At 34.9% G+C, this 24,386-nt stretch overlaps 2 protein-coding genes across 5 annotated transcripts in view; one reads left to right on the top strand and one right to left on the bottom strand.

Moving 5' to 3' along the window:
- LOC127868275 (stabilin-2-like) overlaps window positions 1-24,386 on the top strand; it is a 114,933-nt gene that overhangs the window by 34,652 nt on the left and 55,895 nt on the right. The gene's annotated exons all lie outside the window — the stretch shown is intronic.
- LOC127868545 (uncharacterized) lies at window positions 1,134-17,571 on the bottom strand. Of its 4 annotated transcripts, XR_008044176.1 has the most exons (7): window positions 16,983-17,571; window positions 11,857-12,844; window positions 10,763-10,917; window positions 9,265-9,326; window positions 8,584-9,029; window positions 1,460-1,521; window positions 1,134-1,224 (listed from the first exon to the last, which is right to left on the bottom strand). XR_008044176.1 is itself a non-coding variant. In XM_052410413.1 (5 exons), exons 2-4 carry the CDS (start codon window positions 12,452-12,454, stop codon window positions 9,279-9,281), a joined length of 801 nt encoding a protein of 266 aa, XP_052266373.1. In that variant the 5' UTR covers window positions 12,455-12,844; window positions 16,983-17,571; the 3' UTR covers window positions 1,134-1,224; window positions 9,265-9,278. The 4 variants fall into 4 exon arrangements, 2 of the variants coding, with proteins under 2 accessions (XP_052266373.1, XP_052266364.1); XM_052410413.1 differs by lacking the exons at window positions 1,460-1,521; window positions 8,584-9,029; XM_052410404.1 differs by lacking the exons at window positions 8,584-9,029; window positions 9,265-9,326.

Raw genomic sequence — 24,386 nt, 5'->3', positions numbered from 1 at the left:
AAAATAATGGTTTCTATGGCAACAAATACACTAGAAATGCTGCTGAAAATGGTGGTTTTCTGGATCCTGCAATAATTTTAAAAGTTCTTTATATTTTTTCATGTAACTTGAAACATGGATTGATGGCAATATTGACATTAGGCATGTCATTTTTTTTGTTCCTACGTCGAAAAATTCTGGTTGCTATGGCAACAAATACAAAAAAAATAATCTGACAATGGTGGAATTTCTGACAAAGCCGCTAGGCGACTATATTGCTTGGCAATAGTCTTGTTTAGAGAGTTATGGCCCTTTGAAATTTTTAAGTTGCTAAACCATCCATCGTATTATTTTGTCCAAAGTTATGCCCGTCAAGACGTTTCCTTTTATCTGAATATATAGTGCAATATTGTGACAAAAAAAGCCTTTGGGGGCATCACCTGTCTCTGACGGTTTCTTGTTAACCAGGTTTTCCGAAGGAAAAAACTGGTTATTAGATTGGCGAATACAGGCGGGCTGGCTGGCGGGCGGGCGGAACAAGCTTGTCCGCTCTCTAATTCAAATTTTTCATCCGATCTTTACGAAACTTGGTCAGAAGTTGTATCTAGACAATATCTAGATCAAGTTCGAATATGGGTCATGCCGGGTTAAAAACTAGGTCACAGGGTCACTTAGTGCGTTTTTAACATTGAGCATGTTGTCCGCTCTCTAATTCAAATAGTTTTCATCCAATCTTTACGAAACTTGGTCAGAAGTTGTATCTATACAATATCTAGGTCAAGTTTGAATATGGGTCATGCCTGGTTAAAAACTAGGTCAGGGTGTCACTTAGTGTGTTTTAAACATTGAGCATGTTGTCCGCTCTCTAATTCAAATAGTTTTCATCTGATCTTTACGAAACTTGGTCAGAAGTTGTATCTAGACAATATCTAGGTCAAGTTTGAATATGGGTCATGCCTGGTCAAAAACTGGTTCATGGGGTCGAAAAACAGATTGATTTTGAAACAAGGAGGATAATTGTGATTAGCAATCTGTAGCAATGCACATTTTGAGTTGCAGTTGTCTCCCTTTATCAGACTTTTTTTTTTTTGAAAACCTGGTTTTGTAACCTCCTGTCACGCGGGGTATTTCTAATTACTTGTACTCGTAACAAGCAAGTTACACTATACTTTATTCACTGAATACAATCAATATTCATATAGCTTAAGCCTTGTTTATAGGAAGTCAGTAGTAGAAGATGACGTCCTGAAAATATACAACACAACATACATTTATTAAAACATGTGTGGTTCCTCTCAAGAGTATATGACAATACGCATACACACAAGAATCAAAGCACTATAATTAATATTAAAACAAGTTAAAACAATAAATCATCTTGCACAGATATAAATTCCTACACATACTGCATCATACAATGATACAAACATACAACATGAACAAATACATACAAATGACTAACTAAACACAATTTACTCACTGAATATGTGCTATTCAGGACCTGTTGTTCCTATATATGGCTGGTGGGGTTAGTTCTGCTAGCTGAAATATTAATTATTGCAAAGTGAAAGTGATCATTCATAACAACATATTTTTACCGATAGCCCGATAGTTTGAGTAAAGAAATAAAAGAATAGAAGAAAGAATCGGGGATGATAAACACAAATACAAAAGCAGTAATACCTCTTAATGTTATGACTTACTTATCATTTACTGATTCCTAATGAAATATATAAAACTAACTGGATTTCTATTTCTTTCTCCAAATCTGTTCTATGAAAAAGTGACAAGCGAATGACTTCCGCTTGGGACAAACCAAAACATTATTAACCGCAACCTCAATGTACAGGTTACACTATACTAAGTTTTACGCCTAGTTACATTCTCCCCCTCTCCGAAAATCAAGTCGTCCCGACTTGTAATGTACCAAATACAACAACCTCTTACTTCAAATACAACTACACTATGTTAGTGTTACTAATAACTACTTAAATACTTAAGTCAAGACTTTCAGTACTAAATAAAAATACATTTAGCAAATATCAAATATATTGGATAGTTTGCTCCGGATTGCCTCTTACCTGCAATAAACATTAACTATGAATTAGTAAAAACAAATAGATAAACAGAATATTTATCTGCATATTAAAATACCAAACATTCCAAGAGCTGAAAATAAATAAACGGATTACTTCTCCGCCCACCTTAAATATTTGCTCCTGAAAATATACTATATACAATTAATAATAAAACTATTGTAATTCTCATACATTATTTACACATAACACAAAAACAATACAGTTATTAATGTATGAGCATTGCTCTTAACAATTCTGCATTTGAGTTTGTACTCTGTATTTGCATTTCCAGTAATTTAGTGATATTCTGTTGTTGTCCTATGTGGTAAGATTGAAACCATGCAGGTTTCTTCCTCGTTCTATTTGATCTTCTAGGAGCTTCAGTTGTACCTGGGTCTGTTACCAAATGTGTTTGGTCAACACCATCTCGATTTTCCTCCAAAGTTTCTGTTTCTTCTTCTTCCTGTTCTTCTGTATTTTCTTCTTCTTCTTCCTGCACTGCCTCTTCCTCTATTTCTGTTGATACAGAAGATGCTTGAGGCTGCATACTTGTATCTCTATTCTCACATTTCTCACCGGCCGGTGAACTGACTTTTCTTACAAATTCTGTGTCTGATTCAGAGTTACTGGATTCCTCGTATCTCTGTTCTCTTTGGTTTTCTGTACTTACCCTTTGTGTACTATTGCCTTCTTTCATATCTATTTTCTTCCCAGTGTTTAATGGAACACTGTCTTTGACGCTTTTTCTAGGTCTCGGTACTGGCTTCATACTCTTCGTTTCTTCCTCTTTATTTCCTATTATATCTTTTTCTTCTAACAATAGGAGGTGATTTCTGTGTAGGGTCTTTTCAACACCATCTTTTTTTCTAACCACATAAACTGGTATATTCAAATTTGGTTGCTTAATGACTTGGTACACATCCTGTTCAAACTTATCTGCTATTTTATGCGGTTTTGAATATGCAAGAATTTTTATTAGAACCTTGTCACCGACATTAATGGTGGAGGCTTTTACCTTTTTATCATAATTGTTTTTCTGTTTTTCACGAGACTTATTCAATGTTTTCAATGCAATGTCCCATGAAACTTCTAGTTTCTGTTTGAGGTCTTTAACATACTCAGTATTCATCAAATCATCATTTTCTATTTGAAACATCCAGTCTACAGGTAGTCTGGGACAACGTCCAAACATCAATTCAAAAGGAGAGTATCCTGTCGATTCGTGTCTGATAGCATTATATGCATATACTAATGATGGGACAATTTTTTTCCAATTTTCCTGGTTCTAATGTAGCTAACATGCTTATCAATGTCCTGTTGAATCGTTCAGACTGTCCATTACATTGGGGATGATATATTGTAGTTCTGACTTTAGATATTTCCATAAGGTTGCAGAGTTCTTGTATAACTTCAGACTCAAAGTTAGATCCTTGATCTGACAGTAATCTTGTAGGAACTCCATAATGAAATATAAAATTATTTAGAAGAGCTTCAGCCGTGGTTTTGGCCGTTTGGTTTTTTGTTGGAACAGCTACTGCGTATTTCGTAAAGTGATCAGTTATCACAAGAACATTTCCTATTCCACCTTTACATTCATCTACTTTCAAAAAGTCAGTACAGACTAGTTCCAATGGATATGACGACTGAATGTTCACTAGAGGTGCTTTTATATTATTGGAAGATTTTCTTCTGAGGCATCTTTGACATTGCTCTACCCATTTTGTACAATCTATGGTATAACTGGGCCAATAAAACCGGTCACGCACTAATGATATCGTTCGCTCTTTTCCTGGGTGGCCAACCTGATCATGTAAACCACGTAGTACTTCTGTTCTATAGAAGCTAGGCAAAATTAGTTGTTTAATTGGTCTTTCATTTTCAGTAATTTCTCTATAAAGGACACCTCTTATGATTTTCAAATTGTTAAAATGTCTGGACATTGTAAGATGCTGTTTATTGCTCTGAATAATTGTCTTATTTGGAAATTTCTTATCAGTAAGTGCTCTCAGCCAAACTCCTATAATAGGGTCATTCCGTTGTTGATTTCTTAACTCTCTCATTTCCACTTGAGCCATCTTTTGTCCGCTCTCATCAATCATATCTAATATGTTAAGTGAATGGCAAGGCAAAACTTCAATAAATGGTCTGGTATGTATAGTATTACATATTGCTTTGATGGTATCATGTTTAATGACTTCAGTAGAGTTGCTCTGCTCTGGGTATCTTGACATGATGTCTGCGTCAGTATTGCTCCTTCCTGGTCGATAAATGATATCGAAATCATAATCACTTAAAGCTGAAACCCATCGTTGTCCTGTTGCTTCAAGTTTGGCTGTTGTCAAAATGTGCGTCAGGGGATTATTGTCAGTATATACTTTGAAATGCTGTCCAATTAAATAATCAGAAAATTTCTCAGTTATAGCCCATTTTAAGGCCAGAAATTCTAATTTAAACGCAGAGTAGTTTTTTTCACTTTTTGATAAGCTCCTACTGGCATACGCAATTACTCTCTTTTTTCCTTCTTGTTCCTGATATAACACTGCTCCTAAACCTGAACCACAGGCATCAGTATGCAATTCAAAAGGAGAGTTGAATATAGGGAATCCTAGAATAGGTGGAGAGGTCAAAAGTTCCTTTATTTTAGTGAAAGTTCTTTCATGTAATTCATCCCAATGCCATTCTTTCTTATTTGCTATTTTTCCTTTTTTCGTAGTTGTTGGAGGAAGAAGGTCTGTTAATGGCTTGCTGATTGTACTGAATCCTTTTATAAACTTTCTATAGTACCCTGCCAAAGCAAGAAAAGATCTCAATTGATCAGCATTGTTTGGTTTGGGGTAATTTTTTACTTTGTCACATTTTTCTGGATCTGTTTCTATTCCTTCTTCACTGACATAATGACCTAAAAATTTAACTTTTTTCTTTAAAAAATGACATTTATTTGGGGATAATTTAATGCCAGCTGCTTTTAATCGAGACAATATCAAATTTAATCGCTGAAGGTGCTCAGAATAGTTGGAACTGAAAATGATGATATCATCCAAGTAGATGATACAGATTTTAAGGTTAAGATCTCCTATTATTTCTTCCATGATTCTTTGGTAAGTTGCAGGCGAATTCGTGCATCCGAAAGGTAATTTGTTAAATTCCCAAAATCCTAGGGGTCCAACTGTAAAAGCAGTTCTTTCTTTATGTTTTTCTTCTATCTCTATTTGATGGTAACCCGATTTCATGTCAAGAGTGGAGAAATATTTTGATCCATGTAAGCAATCCAGGACATCATCAATTCTTGGAATGGCGTACGAGTCTTTAATCGTTCTCGCATTCAATTTACGGTAATCGACACACATTCTCATAGCTCCAGAATGTTTTCTGCAAATGACCACAGCAGATGCCCATGGGGACTTTGATCTTCTAATGACGCCACTGGCTAACAAATCTTCTAAATGTTTCCTCACTTCTTCTATCATTGATGGTGGAATACGTCTATATCTTTCTTTGAAAGGGGTTTTGTCGATTAATTCTATTCTGTGTTTCATAATATCACAACTTCCTATGTCTGTCTCTGATGTTGAGAATATGCCTTTGTGTACTTCCAGAATTTTCATAAGCTCCTCATGTTGTGATGGATTCAAGTCTTGATCAATATTAATTTGGTTGAGCACCGTTGTATCGTTATCAGTTGGCATTTTGTTCTTTTCTTCATCAATGGTAACTAGTTGTAATTCAGCTACGACAGCTCTCGGTGAAATTTTTACTGTAGATTGTGTAGTATTATTTATATTCACTACAACTTCTTGTTTCTTACCAGAGTAGTGTATAATTGCCGGAGTTATTTGTGTAAAATTGGGCAAATTAGATTGTCTAGTCTCCTGTATTAATGCACATGTGGGATAATGGCTCAATTCTCTGTCAGTTGAACATTTAAGGTTTATAGACTGGTTTGGCCCTAATGAAACAGTGTGAGTTAGAGCAGACCTCACGATAGCTAATGTGTAGTTATTCTTCTTTATTTCCTTTTCTCTTAGAATCATGCATCTGAATGCTAAGTACCATGGTACATGTAATTTTGAGTTTTGGAGAAATTTCTCGCCAAATATTTCCTTACAGTCCTTAATTAATTCTGTCAAAATATTTGTTCCCAAAAGAATAGGTGTACCTTTATTATATTCAGTGTCTGGAACTATAAGAAACAAGCATTTCTGTTCAATATCTCCAGGAATACCACAAGCTTTCAAAGAAGTTTCTACATATCCCTTGTATGGTAGCTCATTTCCGTCTGCACACTCAATTTTCAACAAGTTGTTAAGAGGTTTTAACTCTATTTCTCTTAAATTTTCTAAGTAAAACTTTTCAGAACAAGTGGATACACATGAACCTGTGTCGCAAAGTGCATTGGTCATTATATTATTGATAAATACCCTGACTTCAGCTGCTTCACCAATCAATTTGGGGTCATACTTACTTGATGTGTCACTATACTGACCCGACATAGCAACACTCACTCGTTTAAAGGGCACTCGCTAGCAAAGTGTCCATACTCGTTGCAGCTGTAACACTGAATATGAGGTTTGAACATATTGCTTCCAAAAGGGCGTTTCGGTCTGTAACTTTCTGTTCCTCGACCTTGACCTCGAAATGGACGTCTTCCTTGAAACTGGTCTCTAATACCTATGAAGTGTCTAGGTCCTCTTTGTCCTCTTACATGGTAACCTCTGTCTGAACCTCTTGTCTGTGGATTTGCTTCGGTTTCACCTGGATTCCCTCTTCTGTTCTGTGGGTACTGTTGCATAACATTAGTCTGACCTTTCTCCTTCTCTAACACTTCTATTCTAGCATTCATCTTTTCTAGCAGACTTAATTTCTCCTAATTCTGAGTTTTCGGGCTTCAAAGTGGTAGCTTGGCATTGTTTTGATTTACCTGTAGATTTTCTACTCTGAAATTCCTGTTCTAGTTTCCTAATCTCTGCCTTGAACATATTATAATCCGACGTAGTCTCATATTTAAATGCAGATGCAATTTTTAATTCGACATTTAGGCCTTCATAGAAGACACTTTTCAAAAGGATTTGCTGTGTTCTTGCAAGTGCTCCTAATTCTACTGCTCTAGAGAACATTTCTTCGACTCTACTTTAATATTTTACGACAGGCTCATTTTCTCCTTGCTCACAAGCATGAAACTTTTTCAAAGTGGACTCTGGACTTTCAATATTACCAAATGAGCTTTGAAACAATTCTAGGATTTCTTCTACTTTAGCTTCTTCTCCTAGCCTCATTACCATGTCTGCTGCCTCACCTCGCAATGATCTCCTTATGCCCAGTAGCATACTTGCATGTGAATATGTTTTGTCCTTGATCAGACAATTCACCTCATACCTCCAGGCTCTATACGACACTTCTCCTTTCCCTGGTTCCCCATAAAATAAGGAAATTCGAGGAAATTTAAGTGAATCCTTTTCCTGGTACTTTTCTTCTTGTTTCATGCTTTTCTTAGTTAGCACATCTTCTAACTGTTCAGGGTCATCGAGTTTCATTTTCTTCAATACTTTGAGGAGAGCAATCTCTTCTTCACTAATGCTTTGAGCCATTTTCCTTGTATACAGACACTTATTTTATGTTACAATTTACAAATGATAGTTTTAACACTGAACAAGTTCTGTATTCTAATAACTATAAAACTATTATGTACACTAGTTTACCACTACCTTATTTTAACAATAATATAAGTGGTGGGCCCACTAATCTAACTAAATTACCTTTAAAGTAGCTTACATTACCTAACTTGTGTAAGAACAAGTTCAGTGTTTTCACAATAATAAAATCATATTAAAAGTATTAATAAAACACCATAAATTTTATAACAATTTCTCCTCCTTTTCCTAATCAATGTGTACCATAATAAATCTTCCTGCGTTATTTTTTTGGTTGGGGTAAGAGACACCTGGACACGGACAATTATTGATCACAACTCGAAGCTTGTCTGGTAAATCTTTTTACCAGAAGAGCTCAAAATATACAAGTTTTCACAATAAGCATCTACCAATGTACCTGAATCCCATTCAGCAATCTGGTTCCCGAACTGTTATTCAGCAGTAATTCCCAGTACCTAATAGAAAAATGCACTGAAATAAATCTTGTTATTCAAGGAAAGAATCATGTATTATAAGTAAAGTCTTGACTTGTGACTGTTAATATCTACTTAATGCTATTATTCTTCATAAATTAGTACCATAAACACTAAAACTCTACTATCTGTACTCTTAATCAAGTGAGAAGGAAGGTAGTCAGATAGAATTAACAGAATTCCTGGGCTTATACCGGTACACTTCAGATCTCAAGTGAAACGTGAACGTTAAGTTGCAGATTAATTTTCTTTATATGTATAATGCATGCTTGTTAATTACCCAGTCACCACATGTTAAAGTAGTGTTATTCAGAAATTATATTCTTATCAGAAAAAATAATCAAAAGGTATTAAAACAAAAAATAAAAATGTACACTTAATTTTTTATCTAACACTATCACTCACCACCTATATCAACACTTAGAGGAACCACACAGCACAAGTCAGTCTATTGAGTTCATGAGTCCTTGTATGTCCTTCGTGTGTCCTTCCTTGATCCTGTTTCAGCCTCAGGTGCCGGCACTGTTATAACGACAAAGTGTGTGATCACAAGAAAAAAAATGGTACCAAATTAAACACAACTCGAGTCGGTCTTCCTGTCCATCCTGGTGTTACGTAACCTATCTTCATCGCTGCTACTCTCCGGGGTTCTCACCCTATCCGGTATGTCAGAGCCCTCATTCGAGGGGCCCCACGTTGGGCGCCAATTTGTAACCTCCTGTCACGCGGGGTATTTCTAATTACTTGTACTCGTAACAAGCAAGTTACACTATACTTTATTCACTGAATACAATCAATATTCATATAGCTTAAGCCTTGTTTATAGGAAGTCAGTAGTAGAAGATGACGTCCTGAAAATATACAACACAACATACATTTATTAAAACATGTGTGGTTCCTCTCAAGAGTATATGACAATACGCATACACACAAGAATCAAAGCACTATAATTAATATTAAAACAAGTTAAAACAATAAATCATCTTGCACAGATATAAATTCCTACACAAACTGCATCATACAATGATACAAACATACAACATGAACAAATACATACAAATGACTAACTAAACACAATTTACTCACTGAATATGTGCTATTCAGGACCTGTTGTTCCTATATATGGCTGGTGGGGTTAGTTCTGCTAGCTGAAATATTAATTATTGCAAAGTGAAAGTGATCATTCATAACAACATATTTTTACCGATAGCCCGATAGTTTGAGTAAAGAAATAAAAGAATAGAAGAAAGAATCGGGGATGATAAACAAATACAAAAGCAGTAATACCTCTTAATGTTATGACTTACTTATCATTTACTGATTCCTAATGAAATATATAAAACTAACTGGATTTCTATTTCTTTCTCCAAATCTGTTCTATGAAAAAGTGACAAGCGAATGACTTCCGCTTGGGACAAACCAAAACATTATTAACCGCAACCTCAATGTACAGGTTACACTATACTAAGTTTTACGCCTAGTTACATTTTGTCCCTTGTTTTTACATATTTTTGTTTTTGTATGTACCAAAGATGAAAATATTAACTTTATAAGAAGACATAAAAAGATATCCTGTATTATTTTTGTATTTCTTGTATCCAAGTTTGAAGATACTATTTGGGTTTAATGTGCAACATAATTATCTTTCGTGTAAAAAAACTACATGTGTCATGCTCAATATTTTGCAGTTAAATGTGTCCCTTTGTGAGAATGAAAAGGCATTGCCAATAATTATTCTGGTGTCATAAATATATCATCAATGACACACTTATTTTATACATAACTCAGGATATTTTTTAAATATTTTAATACAGCTTATGTAATTGTTTTACAATTAATACATGTGCTTATACTGCACAATACTTACAGACTCTAATTGATATTTGTACACCAACAAAGTGTTATGATGAAATCTTTTATAGTATCTGAGATATTGCCTTGAAAAGTTATTTCATACAAAACAACAAAGGGCAATAACTCTTGTTTTAAAATTAAATACAGTGAAGGGTTATAGTTCTTGTGCGTGGCACTTCTACTCATTGAAATCTATTATCTGGTTCATGTTGAAATCTCATGTAGTTTCTGAGATACAGCCCTAAATGTTTGTGACTGACGGACAGACAGACTGACAGACAACACCAAAACTACATAACTATATCCCTTCGTCTTTTGGGTGGGGGGTGTAATCAGAAATATGAGTATGACAACAAAAATCTTTTGTTTCCTAATTAAATAAATAATCACTTTAAAACAGCTTTTTATTGCTTCAGGGGTTAATTTGAGTGAATTAAGAAATGTATCAACCACTTTAAATAGCTGTCATGTAGAGATTGGGAATGACTGACAACTATTATGTTTGCCATTCTACAATACTTGAAAGTTAACACCAGACATTATTATAACTATAATATGGCATTGGAAGTTAAATGGAAAGCTTATGTGAAGATGCCAATACTACCACTGGTATATTACGGATATATCTGGCATTAAGTATTAATATTTGCATTGAAACTATTGTCTGTTCACATAATCAAAGTTATTGCACTTCCAGCACAAATAACTTGTTGTCCTGATATTGTCCTACAATGACTGTGTGGGTGTCGCTGTTGTAGCAAACTGATACAGGATAAATCACAACATCCTTCTTCGCCCATAGTGTAGCTAGCTTTGTTTTTCCCTCCCTATCCACCTGTATGATGGTGCGGGATGAGTATCCACAAACCAGGACATGACCTACAACTGAAACATGGACACCCCATGGATGTTGTAGTTCGGGGTCAGTGAATGTGGCTAGAATTTTGCCATCTATGGCAAGTGTGATGAGCTTGTGCTGGCTGTGGTTAATTACATAGATTCTGTCACCTGTAGGACTAACTGCGCACTTCAATGCTGCAAAATGACCATTAATTTTTGTTGAAAGATTATAAAAAATGTAAAAAGCATATTTTAACAACAACAAAAACCACTTATGACTAAGAAATATTAAATAATATTTTGTGGATGAATATTTATAATAGAAGTATATACAACTATAAAGTCTGTAATAATATAATGCTTTTCATCCGTTATTTTGAAAGTATGTGTGTATTAGTAACATTTCATTTAAATATGTGATGAACATCACAAGTCTAAATGGCCCTGTGTTTGCTCATTTTTTCCAAGTATTACAGTTTTGTAACAGTATGTATATATTGTCAAGTAAAGAACTTGGTTACAAAGTGGTGGACCGCAGGTCCGATTCATTGAAAAACCACATAACTTATGTAGATCTTGGTCATGAAATTATTTCTATGGTTGTTCTTTCTCCCCATGCAAATAGCCCATTTGAAAGTAACTGACATAAATATGTGCATTTATGATTTAATACTTGTTAACCAGCTTCACCAGGAAAAGTAACTGCTTTTCTTATTATTGAAATACAGTTGAAAATGATGAAAAAAAGGAAATAAACACATTTTATGTGTTTCTTTTAATACTTAATAAATGTTTACATAGACAGGATTTATTTTAAAAAAAATCTTATATAAATACATATGTTAATATTGATTGCAGTTTTGTTGTATTTGTACAGTAAAATATGTTTTCTTCAAAAGATTTTAAAACTGAATTATAGCATGATTATTGCATTTTTGTATTTGACCTTTAGTTTTAATAATTAGATCATAAAGAAATGTTTACCTGTGCTACTAGCAGTTGTATCCTCATATATCTTTTGTACTAGTGCTCCAGTCTTAGTGTACTGGTACAGAGCAGTACCGGAGGTGACATACAGGTTGCCTTCATGATGGGCAATGCCAGTACAATGATGTTGAAACTGAAGTTTCGTGCCTTTTACAAGCTGTATATTAGCCACAGAGATGAATTGGACCCCATCACTCACAGTGACAGCCACCTCACTTGCACTTATCTGACACATTTCCCCTTCACTAACAGGCACATCACAGTGGCTGATCACTTTGTACTGCTGGTTCAGAAGCTTCACTCGATTATTGCGGTGGTCAGCAACAAGGATATAATCACTTGTGGTAACACAGATGCCTGTGTAATAACTGGTTGTACCATCAGTTGGTATTTTCAGATCATACTGGCACTTCTTTGTTACTGTAAATGGATTATTGGCGTCTCCCTGCACTGCTCTATGTAAAATCTTGCCAATACCAAACTGTTTGGTCAAATACTGTTCAATGTCTGTGTTTACTTGGAATGCTATTGAACTGTCAAACTTCAAAGAAGTTTTTTTAGATATACTTGTGACTCCTGTATCTTGTCCAGACATTTCCTGCTGGCTATGAAGGCCATTTCTCCAATGCTCTTATCTGCAAGTTCCTTCACAGCTTCACTAAGGAGCTCTAGGTCATCCATCAGTTTATTGCAGTTGTCTACATCAGTCTTGAGAGCAGCTTGTAGTGATGTCCTCAGATCATCCAGTTCTTTCAGTGTAGCCTTTTCAAGTTCGTCCAGAGCAGAATTTAGTTTCTGTCGCACATCTCTGACTTCTTGTAGTCTCTTACTGTATGAGCCCTCAACAGACTGAAAGCTGCTCTGTCTTGTATTTTGAAGATTCTTCAGTTCTTTCAGAATGGTCTCAATCTTGTTAGACAATTCATGCAAGTCTGACGGATTTGTTTTTACTGACTCAGAAATAAGGGATACTTCCTTGCATAGTCTGAAACAATTAAACATTCATACATTATTTGATAAAAAGTGATGATATAGATCTCATTAAATAAACAGTTAAAGACGAAAAAATACATGCTCATTGTATATTTTTAAGACATTGCTGTTTATTTAAAAAATCATTGTTTACATTATTATTTAGTTTCTCGCAGATTGAAAGTTTTAGAACATATTTTTGATTTGTATCAACTAAATAAAAAAACTGTTTAAATCCTGAACAAAGTATAGCTTAAACATGTTCTTGAAAAAAACATGGGAAGAAAAAAAATGCAGAAAATATTGTTGAAATTGTTTTGCCAGGGATACAGGATCGAGTGGCTAGTTTAGAAATGCTTAAACCCATGGTTAAACTGAAGCTTGATTTAACAAGTGCAGCTAATTTGTATTATTTCATTGCATTCTAAATCACGTTCAGCATTGACAAACTTTTCCTTCCTTTTGGGATTTTTTTAAGACTGCAATAGGGAATGTTGTAGTTTTTCTTCGATTGAGAAAGTGTCTTTTACAGGTACTTTATAAAGAAGGGAAAATACAGGTACTTTATAAAGAAGGGAAAACAATAGCTGTCTTTGTAGGCAAGTGATGAGATTTGTGGACTAAAACATGGTGAATTTCTTGAAGAGAACTTAAAATAGCATGAAGAAACCTTAAAGGAAGAGAAGCTTTATACTTGTTTGACAGTGTTTTTTTGTTGTTGGTTCTTTTGGGGGGAAGGAGTGGGGAGTGAAGCTGTCTTCACCAGGTCTGACTTTTGTGAAAAGCCAATAGAATGTTGAAGAAATTTCCCCAGACCCTAATGAATAATCCTAACATTATTTAAGTTGAGAGAAATCCCACAAACTATTGGCTACTTATCTTTGTCCATAGGATTTGATGAACATTTGTAAGTCAGACAGGTTGGTGTTTTAGGACATGTATTAAATATCCTTATTAAACATGCACAAGTGTAATTATATCCTATAACAGCTGGCCTCAACATTATTTTTTTAAACCTGTTGTCTTATTAGACTATTGCCAGATAATTTAAATTGTCCATACAAAAAAGTCCTGCCTGACCTTAAAATGCAATTAAATATATAATGTAGCTCTTCAATAATATTAAAACACATGATAAATAGAAGCATGGCTCAAGCATGTATCTTTATGTGGTCTCTCGAACTTTCAATTTAACTAAAACAAATCATTGAAACAGAATTACTGCTATTGTAATGAGTATACTCTACTGTATACTGCACTCTATAATATATGTTAATACCGGAAATCATTAATGTTGCAATTGCTGTTTGAGCATTATTAATACAAAAGCAAATTATTGTTCTTAACTAACACATTCATTTATTAACAAACAAAAGTGACAAGAACTTCAGAATGAGTGTCAACTTTTCACCATGTAAAACAAAAGTGACTAAAATAAACGGAAATCTTGAATGATGTTTTTAAAAATATAAGCGAACTAACTGCAGCAGTGTTGCATTAGCTATGTGAATATACTCCCTTGTAAACAGCACATTATAATGTGTATCTGAATACTTAACATTTTTATTTCAATGTCAACATTAAGTTTTGATACCAGCCAAATAACTTGATTTTTTGCTACTTTATTATAGAAAAAATACCGTTATTTTTGCAACTTCACTTTTCTAATCAAGTCTTAAAGTTAAACTGTATACTTTTAGGTTAAAACTGAATTTACGAGCCTTGCATGAATGATAAATGGTGGATATCTTCTTGAAAGATTGTTCTTTTTGTTGTGCCTCAAAGTTTAGCCAGTAAATGCTTTTAAAGGGAAGGACATTCAATTCTTTAAATTTGCTGATAAATTTTAAGAATGTGATTTTATAAAACTCTGCTTTGACTAATGTTAGAATATGGAATGAATTTAAGCCATTGAGCTTTATTTTTATGTGCCACCACTATTTGAGGACATATTGTTTTTGCCCTGTTTGTTGGTCTGTACGTCTGTTGGTTTGGTAAAATTTTAACATTTGCCATAACTTTTGCAATATTGAAGAAAGCAACTTCATATTTGGCATGCATGTGTATCTCATGGAGCTGCACATTTTGAGTGGTGGAAGGTCAAGGTCATTCTTCAAGGTCGAAGGTCAACAACAACCAAAAAAAAGTCAAAGCGGCGCAGAAGGGGACATAGTGTTTCTGACAAACACATTTCTTGTTTATTAACCTACTAAAAATGTGGACCCGACCAAACCCCAAAAATTTTACCAGCCCACACAACCTGAAGAAATTGTTACCCCCATTGGAGCACTAGGGCTAAGCATCTTTGGGCATGCTTTCAAGGTTAACATTGATTGTTTCAAAGAAATGGCCTTAGCTTATATCATTTTTGTACATCCTGAACAACAAATGTGTAAGGTTGTCTGTCTGGCATCATAGTTGATGTCACAGTTGGGTATTTTTGCCCAGAGCACATCTTGAACAGTAAAAGAGGTATCATCTTGAAGTTTCATATGTAGATAGATCTCATTGACAAGGTAGTCAGAGCATAAGGATCAATTACACCTGATCACCTGTTTTAAGAGTTATTACCCATTTTGACCTTCAACTTGAAATGTCATAGGTAGGTAGATCTCGTTGAGGGAATGTAAAGTTCACAAGAACTGTGATTGTTGCTTTTTATATATTTAGAGTTATTGCCCTTCAGTAGTTTTTATACGCCCGTCTATGACGGGACGTATTATGGTATACCCCGCGTCTGTCCGTCCGTCCGTCCGTCTGTCCGTCCGTCCGTCTGTTAATGTCGTACGCTACGTCAAATATCCTTTGACAGATTTTCTTCAAATTTTAACACAATCTTAATATTGATAAACCCTGATCCCCTTTCGTTTTTGACGGAATTCTGAATTGTCGTTCCAGAGTTATGGGACTTTGTTCGTCAAAATTTCGTGATTTCATTGAATGTCCTACTGTAGCTCAAATATCCTTCGATGGATTTTTTTCAAATTTCAACACAATCTTAATATTGATAAACCCTGATCCCCTTTCATTTTTGACGAAATTCTTAATTGTCGTTCCAGAGTTATGGGACTTTGTTCGTCAAAATTTCGTGATTTCATTGAATGTCCTACCGTGGCACACTAGAGACATACTTCTCAGATCATAAAGCTATCTGGATTTCTCTCAGTCAATAAATCTTCAGTATACCATCTCATTTATGACAAACATTATTGACAAACATTTTTGCAGATATTACTTGTGTATTCTTCTAATTGCTCTATGGACAAACCTCAATCTAAATTGATGTTGCAAGATGATACATTATGCTCCATTGAAATAGTATCCCTGAAAAATTGAACAAGGTGAGCTCCATATCCTCTAAAGAAATGCATACATATACTCAAAAAAAGATATGGTATGAATGTCAAGGAGACGGCGCTCCATGCTCATGTACTTATAAAATAAACCATGTATTCAAATACAAATAAACTGAAGTAAAAAAATGATTCAAAGGGTTATTTATTACCTTACTACTTCATTGGCGAACGACGGGCGTATCATGCGCTCATGGCGCAGCTCCTCAGTTATATTTAAGTTTTGTTTGGATCATGTCTTGAAAATAATCAGTATCAATTTCAAACTTAATATGAAAGTATGAATTAATAAGGAGAATTGCAGTGCATAGGAACCATTACTTCTGCTTTCATAATTTTGCATGTGTTTTCCATGCGGCTGTTCTTGCTGAAAATTTGTCCATGGCATATAATATGAGGTATGAACATTAAACACATATATGAAGTATAATAAGCTTGGATGGGTGAGTTCTTAAAGCTGAACTACCAAATCTGTTTAAGTTCTTATCAGGCATAAAAGTGATTGGTCTAGTTCACATCATGCCCCTGATGTAAATTTTAACATGTTCTATTAATCAACATTAAGATTTTGAGTCTTGTTAGGAATCTTAGCCTAATGTTACTTTTTGTATTGTCTTTATTGCTTGTATTGAATTGTGCTGTTGAGACCTGTTTGTCAAAAATGTTTTGCACAGTAAATCCATATGCTGGTTTATTTAGTTATGAATAAACATAACATTGATTTTTGCTTGTTAAGCAATATATTTGAAGCAGGTCTTTCTAATACATCAACAGTATTTCAATCATTTTTTCACTTACCTGTGATTTAGGAAAGCACAATTAGTGCAACATGGCTGACTATGGTCCTTACAAAACATTTTAAGTTTTTTGTCTTTGTGGTTCTCACACTTAAATAGAAAATCCTCCATTTTCTTAGTGACAGGCCACTTGTTCATGTCTTCTGTACCATAAGTGATATGATCAGCATATAATTGGCCATGAAGATAGATGCATTTTCCACAAAAACACTTCAGGCATGTTTCACAGTAGATCTCTGCAATTTCTTCGATACTTCTACTTTTACAGGCTCCACAACAGAAGTCCTTCACCAAATCAGAGCTTTTATGAACTGAACCTAAAGGAGTCGCCATTTTGTTGAAAAGTGTTCAAAACTTCCTGTTATCTGAATGGGTTTTAATGTACCTTTTATTCACATGAAATAGTTATTGATCACTGTTATAAAATTGTTGATATGTTGCTTAAATTGTTTCCATTAATTACACATTTGCAGTACTAGTTATAAGGATTCAGTTCGTCTACCATAAACTTTGATCACTTAAACTTGTAAACTCTTTTTATCATGTAACGATAAACCTTGTACATGCATGATAGTTGAGTGTAACATAAGCTAACACCCCAGTGTAAAATCTAGGTTTCTCTTTACTGATATTTAACACAGCTAATATTGAAACACCCAATAAAAGTACAGTTACTGTTAAAATAACCACTGACATGATTTGTTCCTCTAATTTTATAGAAAAAGGCTTGAGGCAGATTTGATTGTATAGCCCTAAAGATTTTCTTATTTGACTAATTTCAGACAAAAGATCTTTAGTTCACAAAAAAAAATATTTTAAAGGATTCATTTTTAAAGTGCAAACTTCAAAGATCTTTTTCTGCCCCCGGATCGAATGATCAGGGGTATATTGTTTTTGGCCTGTCTGTCATTCTGTCTCCAAACTTTAACCTTGGTAAACTTTTGCAATAATTAATAACTTTTGCAATATTGAAGATAGCAACTTGATTTTTGGCATGCATGTGTATCTCATGGAGCTGCTCATTTTGAGTGGTGAAAGGTCAAGGTCATTCTTCAAAATCAAAGGTCAAATATATGGCTTCAAAGCGGCGTCAAAACTTTCACCTTGGTCATAACTTTTGCAATATCGAAGATAGTAACTTGATATTTGGCATGTATGTGTATCTCATGAGGCTGCACTTTTTGAGTGATGAAAGGTCAAGGTCATTCTTGAAGGTAAAAGGTCAAATATATGGCTTCAAAGCAGGCAATAGGGGGGCATTGTGTTTCTGACAAACACATCTCTTGATCTCTGAAACTGCAAGGCTGAGAGGTTTTATATTTGGTTTGTACAATATAATCTACTGGCCCTCGACAAAGATTTTAAAATAATGCCCCTGGGTCACATAATTTATATAGACTTGTATTATAAGTAAATAACTTCAAACAAATTCTCTGAAACTGCAACTTGGGTTACAGGTTAAATATTTGTTGTGAAACATTGTATAATGGTCCTCTACAAAAATGGTTAATATCATGCTCCTGGGGTCAAATTTTGCCAAACCCAAGAGGTCACCTTCTTATACAGTCAAACCTGAGAACAGCGGTCAGTCAATGGAAATGACCAAAGTGACCGTTGTCCACAGGTGACTGTTGTTTTGGGGTCACAATTTTAAGATGGTTGGTCAGTTGGTAATATTGCTACATTGTTACCCCACCCAGTCGTTTGCATACAGTGCAAAACAAAGGCTCATTGTTGATAACTAAGCATAATAACTGAAATAACTTATATTGAATAATACAGAATAATATCTAATACATGTAGATTGATTCAATTTCATATTGTTGAACTAAATCAATGACTTTATCAACGCTAGTATAATTGTTTACTCATGCATCTTGTTCATTCAGTATATAAAGCTTGTCATGTGACATTGACGTGAAGTCCAACAAGCCTGAAAAGCGGATTCGCTGTCATAAACCGATAGAACGGTGTAACTGTACTGTTCTCATTAAAAAAAAAGACGCAAAAATTTTGTTAAAATTTATTTGTACACAAACATCACACAAACAGCATTTTCATTCAACAACCTCATACAAAATACAAACATTCATTTATTCTTTATCAAAAAAACATCATGCACAAAAAACAAGATAACTTATCACGCAAAAAACTTCAAAACACACACAACTATTTTCACTCCCAACAATCAAAACAATTCACTCCACACTAAAAAGATCCACTCTCATAAATGCCTAAAGTTTGTAATGTCCCGTAGTCACTGTTATTACACTATTCTATTAAAGAAGACAAGTCTCTAAATAATTTCTAAGTGCTATTTATTCTTTTTCTTAAGTAGAACACAATACCAAGTGATTCGTAACTATTCGACTAACAAAGTGTTCTATAGATCTGAGGTGCAGAATAATTCTTACAACAAACACACAGCATTTTATTCTCATCAAAATAATCATAAAATTAAGATATCTCTTATTCCATTTTTGGTTGGTTGACCCTTCTCTTCGGACGATTTTCTAAACCCACCCCTTCAAATAACCCTTGTTGATTGGATGGACCGCTCATGCCTGTACCACATGTTACAGTAGAAAAGTGCAATATACAATTATCACGTTTGACCAATACGTTCGTGATGAACATGTGTGGATAATAACCATTGTGAATAGGAGACCTTATTTCATTAACATACTTGATCATATAACCAGGTGTTCTCTTATGGACAAACCACATTAGTAGTGTGAAACCTAACGCTCCTATAATCAATTACGTAAACCCCGATACCCTTAAGATATACATTCAATCCGAACTTGCATTTGTTATGTACATTGGGAAATTGGATATTTCCATTATTTAAATTTCATTATATACCATATCTGAATTGGGGTTTGTTATGTACTAGCCGAATTGTTAATGAAGGGCTATAGACAAATCAACCTATGTTCCCGATAATTGAATTACATTGGAGAAATGAAACTATACCTACATAATCAATTTTTCAAATTTCATTACGTCCTACCGAAGATTATATTTCCTAATTTAGTTTGCTTATACAACAATAACACAACAACAACAACACAATAATGTACAATGAGATAAATTCCGTTATTATATATATATTATTACGTTCATTTATATGTCCCTTTATATATTATAATGTACAATTATAATGTACATTACGTTACACAACTCTCTCTTTCAAATGAATTTTTTCTTATTTCATGATATGAAAAAATTATGATCATGTCAAAAATTTAATCATGAGATCTGTACGAAGATAAGACATTGTATTACTCTGAACCAACAAGATTCCAATAATATTTCCTGTTATGATGTAATGATTGAACATATTAAGAGGTTCGAGAAGTAACATGACATGTATTGCACTATATAAACATACGAAATATGAGTTGTGACAGTACTGTAACTGAGTGAATACAATATAATCATGAGTAAATAGATTTTTTTTTTTTTTTTTTTTTTTTTTTTTAATGTCTATTACCAAGTTTACGTCGTTTGTTTTCTAGTAGTATTTGTCTGAATCTCTGTATGTGTGGTAACTGATGTGATGCATGAATGAGGGCTACATCTGGTAATGTCAACTGTGTAAAACAAAATGTACATACATGTGCGTTGTTGAAAGTTCTGTATGGTGTGCCACATGTTGGATGATATTTAAGTTTACAGCAAGGTGTTTGTACTGCTGCTATGCTATGTTGTGAACAGAACTTACATAAAAGTTTTGATGAAAATTGATAACGTCTTTGACGTTGGTGGCCCTGAGTGAAATATTGTTGAATGCGGTTATGCAATTGAGTGTTATCTGATTGAGCGAATGTGGTGATTGACATGTTGCGAATTTTGTTTGGGATGGATGTTGAATATTTTATAATCGGCGGAATGTTTGTAGTGATTCTTTAGAGTCAATGCCGTAGTACGTGAATATTGCTTTGCAAATTTGATAATTGAGAATGTGTTCTTCATTTGTTAAATGGTTGAGCATCTGTTGGTGAAGAAGAGGTATGTTGAAATACGTGATCAAGAAAATCAATGTGTCCACTTGAATTTCGCCAGATCTCATCATATAAGTAAACATTGAAACATTATGTTCTTGTTCAAGGGTGGCCATTCTTTCAAATGTAGTTATAAAATAATGTATTTCTTCTAATTGAGTTTCTTTAATAGGTAAAGTAATGGAAATTGGCGATTGAAAATTAAATTCTTTGTAGAATCTAAAAAATGATTGAAAGAAAATCTAATTAGTAATCCAAAAAGTAATGTGTACAAAGAGGTCAACGAGGTACATGGTTAATAAATGAAATATATAGTTACAAAATAAGGAAATGTTTATATCCGTTTTGTTTTGAGCGTCAGTGGACAGCACAGTTCTTGTAGGTTGTGTTAGCGGACAATAAAGTTAGTGTAGCTGGGCGTCAGCAAACAATGTTGTTCTTGTAGAGTTGGCGTCAGCGGATGATGGAGGTCTTGTAGACTGGGTGATATTGGACGATGGAGCTCCTGTAGACTGTGTGTCAGCGGACGATAAAGTTTGTGGAGTTTGGTGTCAGCGAACAATGTAGTTCTTGTAGATTCGGCATCAGCGGATGATGGATTTCTGGTAGATTGGGCGGCAGCGGCCGGTAGAGTTCTTGTAGTGGTTGGTTTGATTCTGCGGTAGAATAACTCGTGGAATCAAAAATCATTGTTAGATACAGTTCATGGTGTGGACATTAGTCTTGGTAAATTATATACAATATGGTAATAACACATATTCCAAACGTTCGTTGCAGATTATACGAGTGTTCAACGCATCTTGGTTAACTATAGACAACATCTTAATAACACATATTCCAAACGTTCTTTGAAGATTATACGAGTGTTCAACACATATATACAGTCACAATAGACGAATACGGGTGATATATCGATCGATGTAGTAGTGCACTAAACAATGTTCGTAGATTTTAGTCCTTTCAAGTATATTGTTCTGTTCATTATTGACGATAGTAGATAATATCCAGTAAACAGCCCATGGTGCTGTTTATGGTTCACAACTTGGATCAAATGTTAGAAAATGATGTTGTTGACAAGTTGTTATTGTCAAGGATTATCCTGATGTCGTCGTCTGAAAGGGTTTGTCACCCTCGTAGAGATGGGTTTAGGGATGACAGTGTTCTCGGTTGTTGTAGGGGTGCTGAGGGCTTGCCGACCTCAGGCACGAGAGGTTCGTGCGCCATGTCACAGGAGGCCACGCCCACATAACCGGGGGGACTGATTTCTTCCAGGCGCATATCATCGTTGGCAGATCGAAATTGGGCAATTATGGGACGTTTAGATCGGGTCATACGTTTACATTTACAGTAAATGAGGAGTGCTGCACCAGAACTCAGAGCGGTCGCCACGCCTATGACAATGTATCCCCATAATGGGAAGTCATCGGATGTCGCGTCAATGTCATTTAATTGTCTGATATCCTGCAGTTTTGTTATTAAAGCTTCCATAGGTATTTCTCTGATGTTTGACAATTCATGAGGCATTTCAGTTTTAGTGAAGTTAATGAGAGAGGCATGGAATGGTTCCCAAATGGAAGAACCCTTAAAGGTAGGTAATTCAAGTTTGTCGGTTTGAAGGCGTGTTTGACTGGAGTTAATGTACCAAGCATTTAATGTAAAGTGTTCGTTGTACGCGCGGCAGTTCATGGGTACATTAACAATGTCTATGGGAGCGATGGCGCGAGCGGATAGTTTATTTTGGGAATGGTCTTGACATATCGTTACAAGGCGTAGGTCTTGTCTAGAGAAGATCGCCCAGTTACCAGATCCTAAATATTTGGCATCAGGTAAGATGGTGTTAGGATGTATGATCACCTTGCAATAATCCTTTATGTGCTGAGTGTTGTTAATCATAATGGCTATAACGCATAATTTAGACATGTCCACTTGGTAGAATGGTGATTGTACGTCACATGTATGTCGCGCTTGACAAGTGCTCAATTCATGATCTGTCAATAGGCAGTAGTGATTTCGCGCTTGATCAATCAAGAAGCCCTTAGTTTCCAGTTCGTATCTAGCGGACATGTTATAGTGGATCTTATTGTCATTGATAGTTTCGTTAGCAGGATAATAGGGCATATCGAAATTGAATACTTCATATACCTCGAAAGAAGCTCCTATCTCAAGGAGAGGGATGTCCATTGTAATGATAATAGCGGTAGGTGACATTATGACGGTCGTCGAGGTAGATTGGTAATAATGCCATAGGTCGGTCTTGGGATTAGCTGGTAGTTGTAAATTATTACGCAATTTTGTCGCAATGTCTAATAGTACGTCTTTCAGGTGAATAGGTGAAATAAGGGATGGAAAAAGTTTGCCAGTGCTGAGCATATTAAGTTGTCCCTTAAAAGTTTCTAGATATAGTGATGAGTGGAAAACAGCCTGACGTAATTCATCAATCATGATCTTCAGGGAGTTGTAATTAACCGTATAATCTTGAAGAGCATGGGTCATTGCCTGCAAACGCTCATATGTGTGCATGATTTTCTCGTCAAGTTGTCTAAGAGTAGATATCAGAGTGTTAATGGAGTGGCGATTTTCAGTTATGTGTTGTTGGGTAACATTGAGAATGGATAAACTATTTTGTAACACATGGATAATAGTTTTCTGGCTTTCTTGAAGTTGATTAACGTGCGTTTGAATATTACGGATGTCAGAATCGTCAGCTGTGCCGAAAAGAAATTTAAAGAATCCGCCTAGGGGTAACAATGAGCGTTTCTGGGTAAGACTGAGCGTTTTATAATCTAGATAACTGTCAAGTACGTTTTCATGGTCAGAACGGATGTATTCGATTTCCGTATGGAGTTGTGCTAATGATTGTTCAAAAACGTCCGTTTGCAATAGTTGGTAATTACGTTTGAATTGGAACGTCATGACGTTCGTGGTATTTGTGATATCATTTAGTCTTGTTTCAAGCTGGGTAAGAAACGTAGAGAAGACGGTGGTATCGAGAAGTAGGGCTATTTGCCAATGAGCTCTGGTCACAGACACTTCGTTAACTTTTTGAAATATAACATTTTCATTAATCTCAAGCCCACCGATCATGCGCAACGATAATATCAAAACAAATGATGGTAACATCATCTGAAATATTACAAAGAAGAAATATAGTGCTATGATCTATTTACTACAGTACAAGCTATTTACACAATTTGGAGTCGTTAAAGCGTATAGACAGTAATATTGCTCGTGTGGTCGTAACTGTAATTATTTACATATGGTCAGCTATTGCCTCTAGGCACGTGAAAATCACTTTCTTAATAGATTTATTAGATCTTTGACGTTGTCGTATGGATTTTCTTTTTTTATGCTTAATAGCTATTTCGTCGATTTGCATGTGATTATCGGTCGAATCGGTG

Source organism: Dreissena polymorpha, chromosome 1, assembly GCF_020536995.1.
Source record: "Dreissena polymorpha isolate Duluth1 chromosome 1, UMN_Dpol_1.0, whole genome shotgun sequence".
Classification (NCBI taxonomy): Eukaryota; Metazoa; Mollusca; class Bivalvia; order Myida; family Dreissenidae; genus Dreissena; species Dreissena polymorpha.
The sequence above is the reverse complement of the archived record's forward strand: the minus strand, read 5'-3'. Positions and strand labels throughout refer to the sequence as shown.

Excerpts from the sequence above, each read along its gene's own strand:
- LOC127868545 (XM_052410413.1), bottom strand. The coding sequence starts at position 12,454 with ATGTCTGGACAAGATACAGGAGTCACAAGTATATCTAAAAAAACTTCT. Across the intron at positions 10,918-11,856 it reads TACAACTGCTAGTAGCACAG|TTGTAGGTCATGTCCTGGTT; the intron begins GTAAACATTTCT and ends TCCATGTTTCAG. Across the intron at positions 9,327-10,762 it reads GCGACACCCACACAGTCATT|CTAGCAGAACTAACCCCACC; the intron begins GTAGGACAATAT and ends TTAATATTTCAG.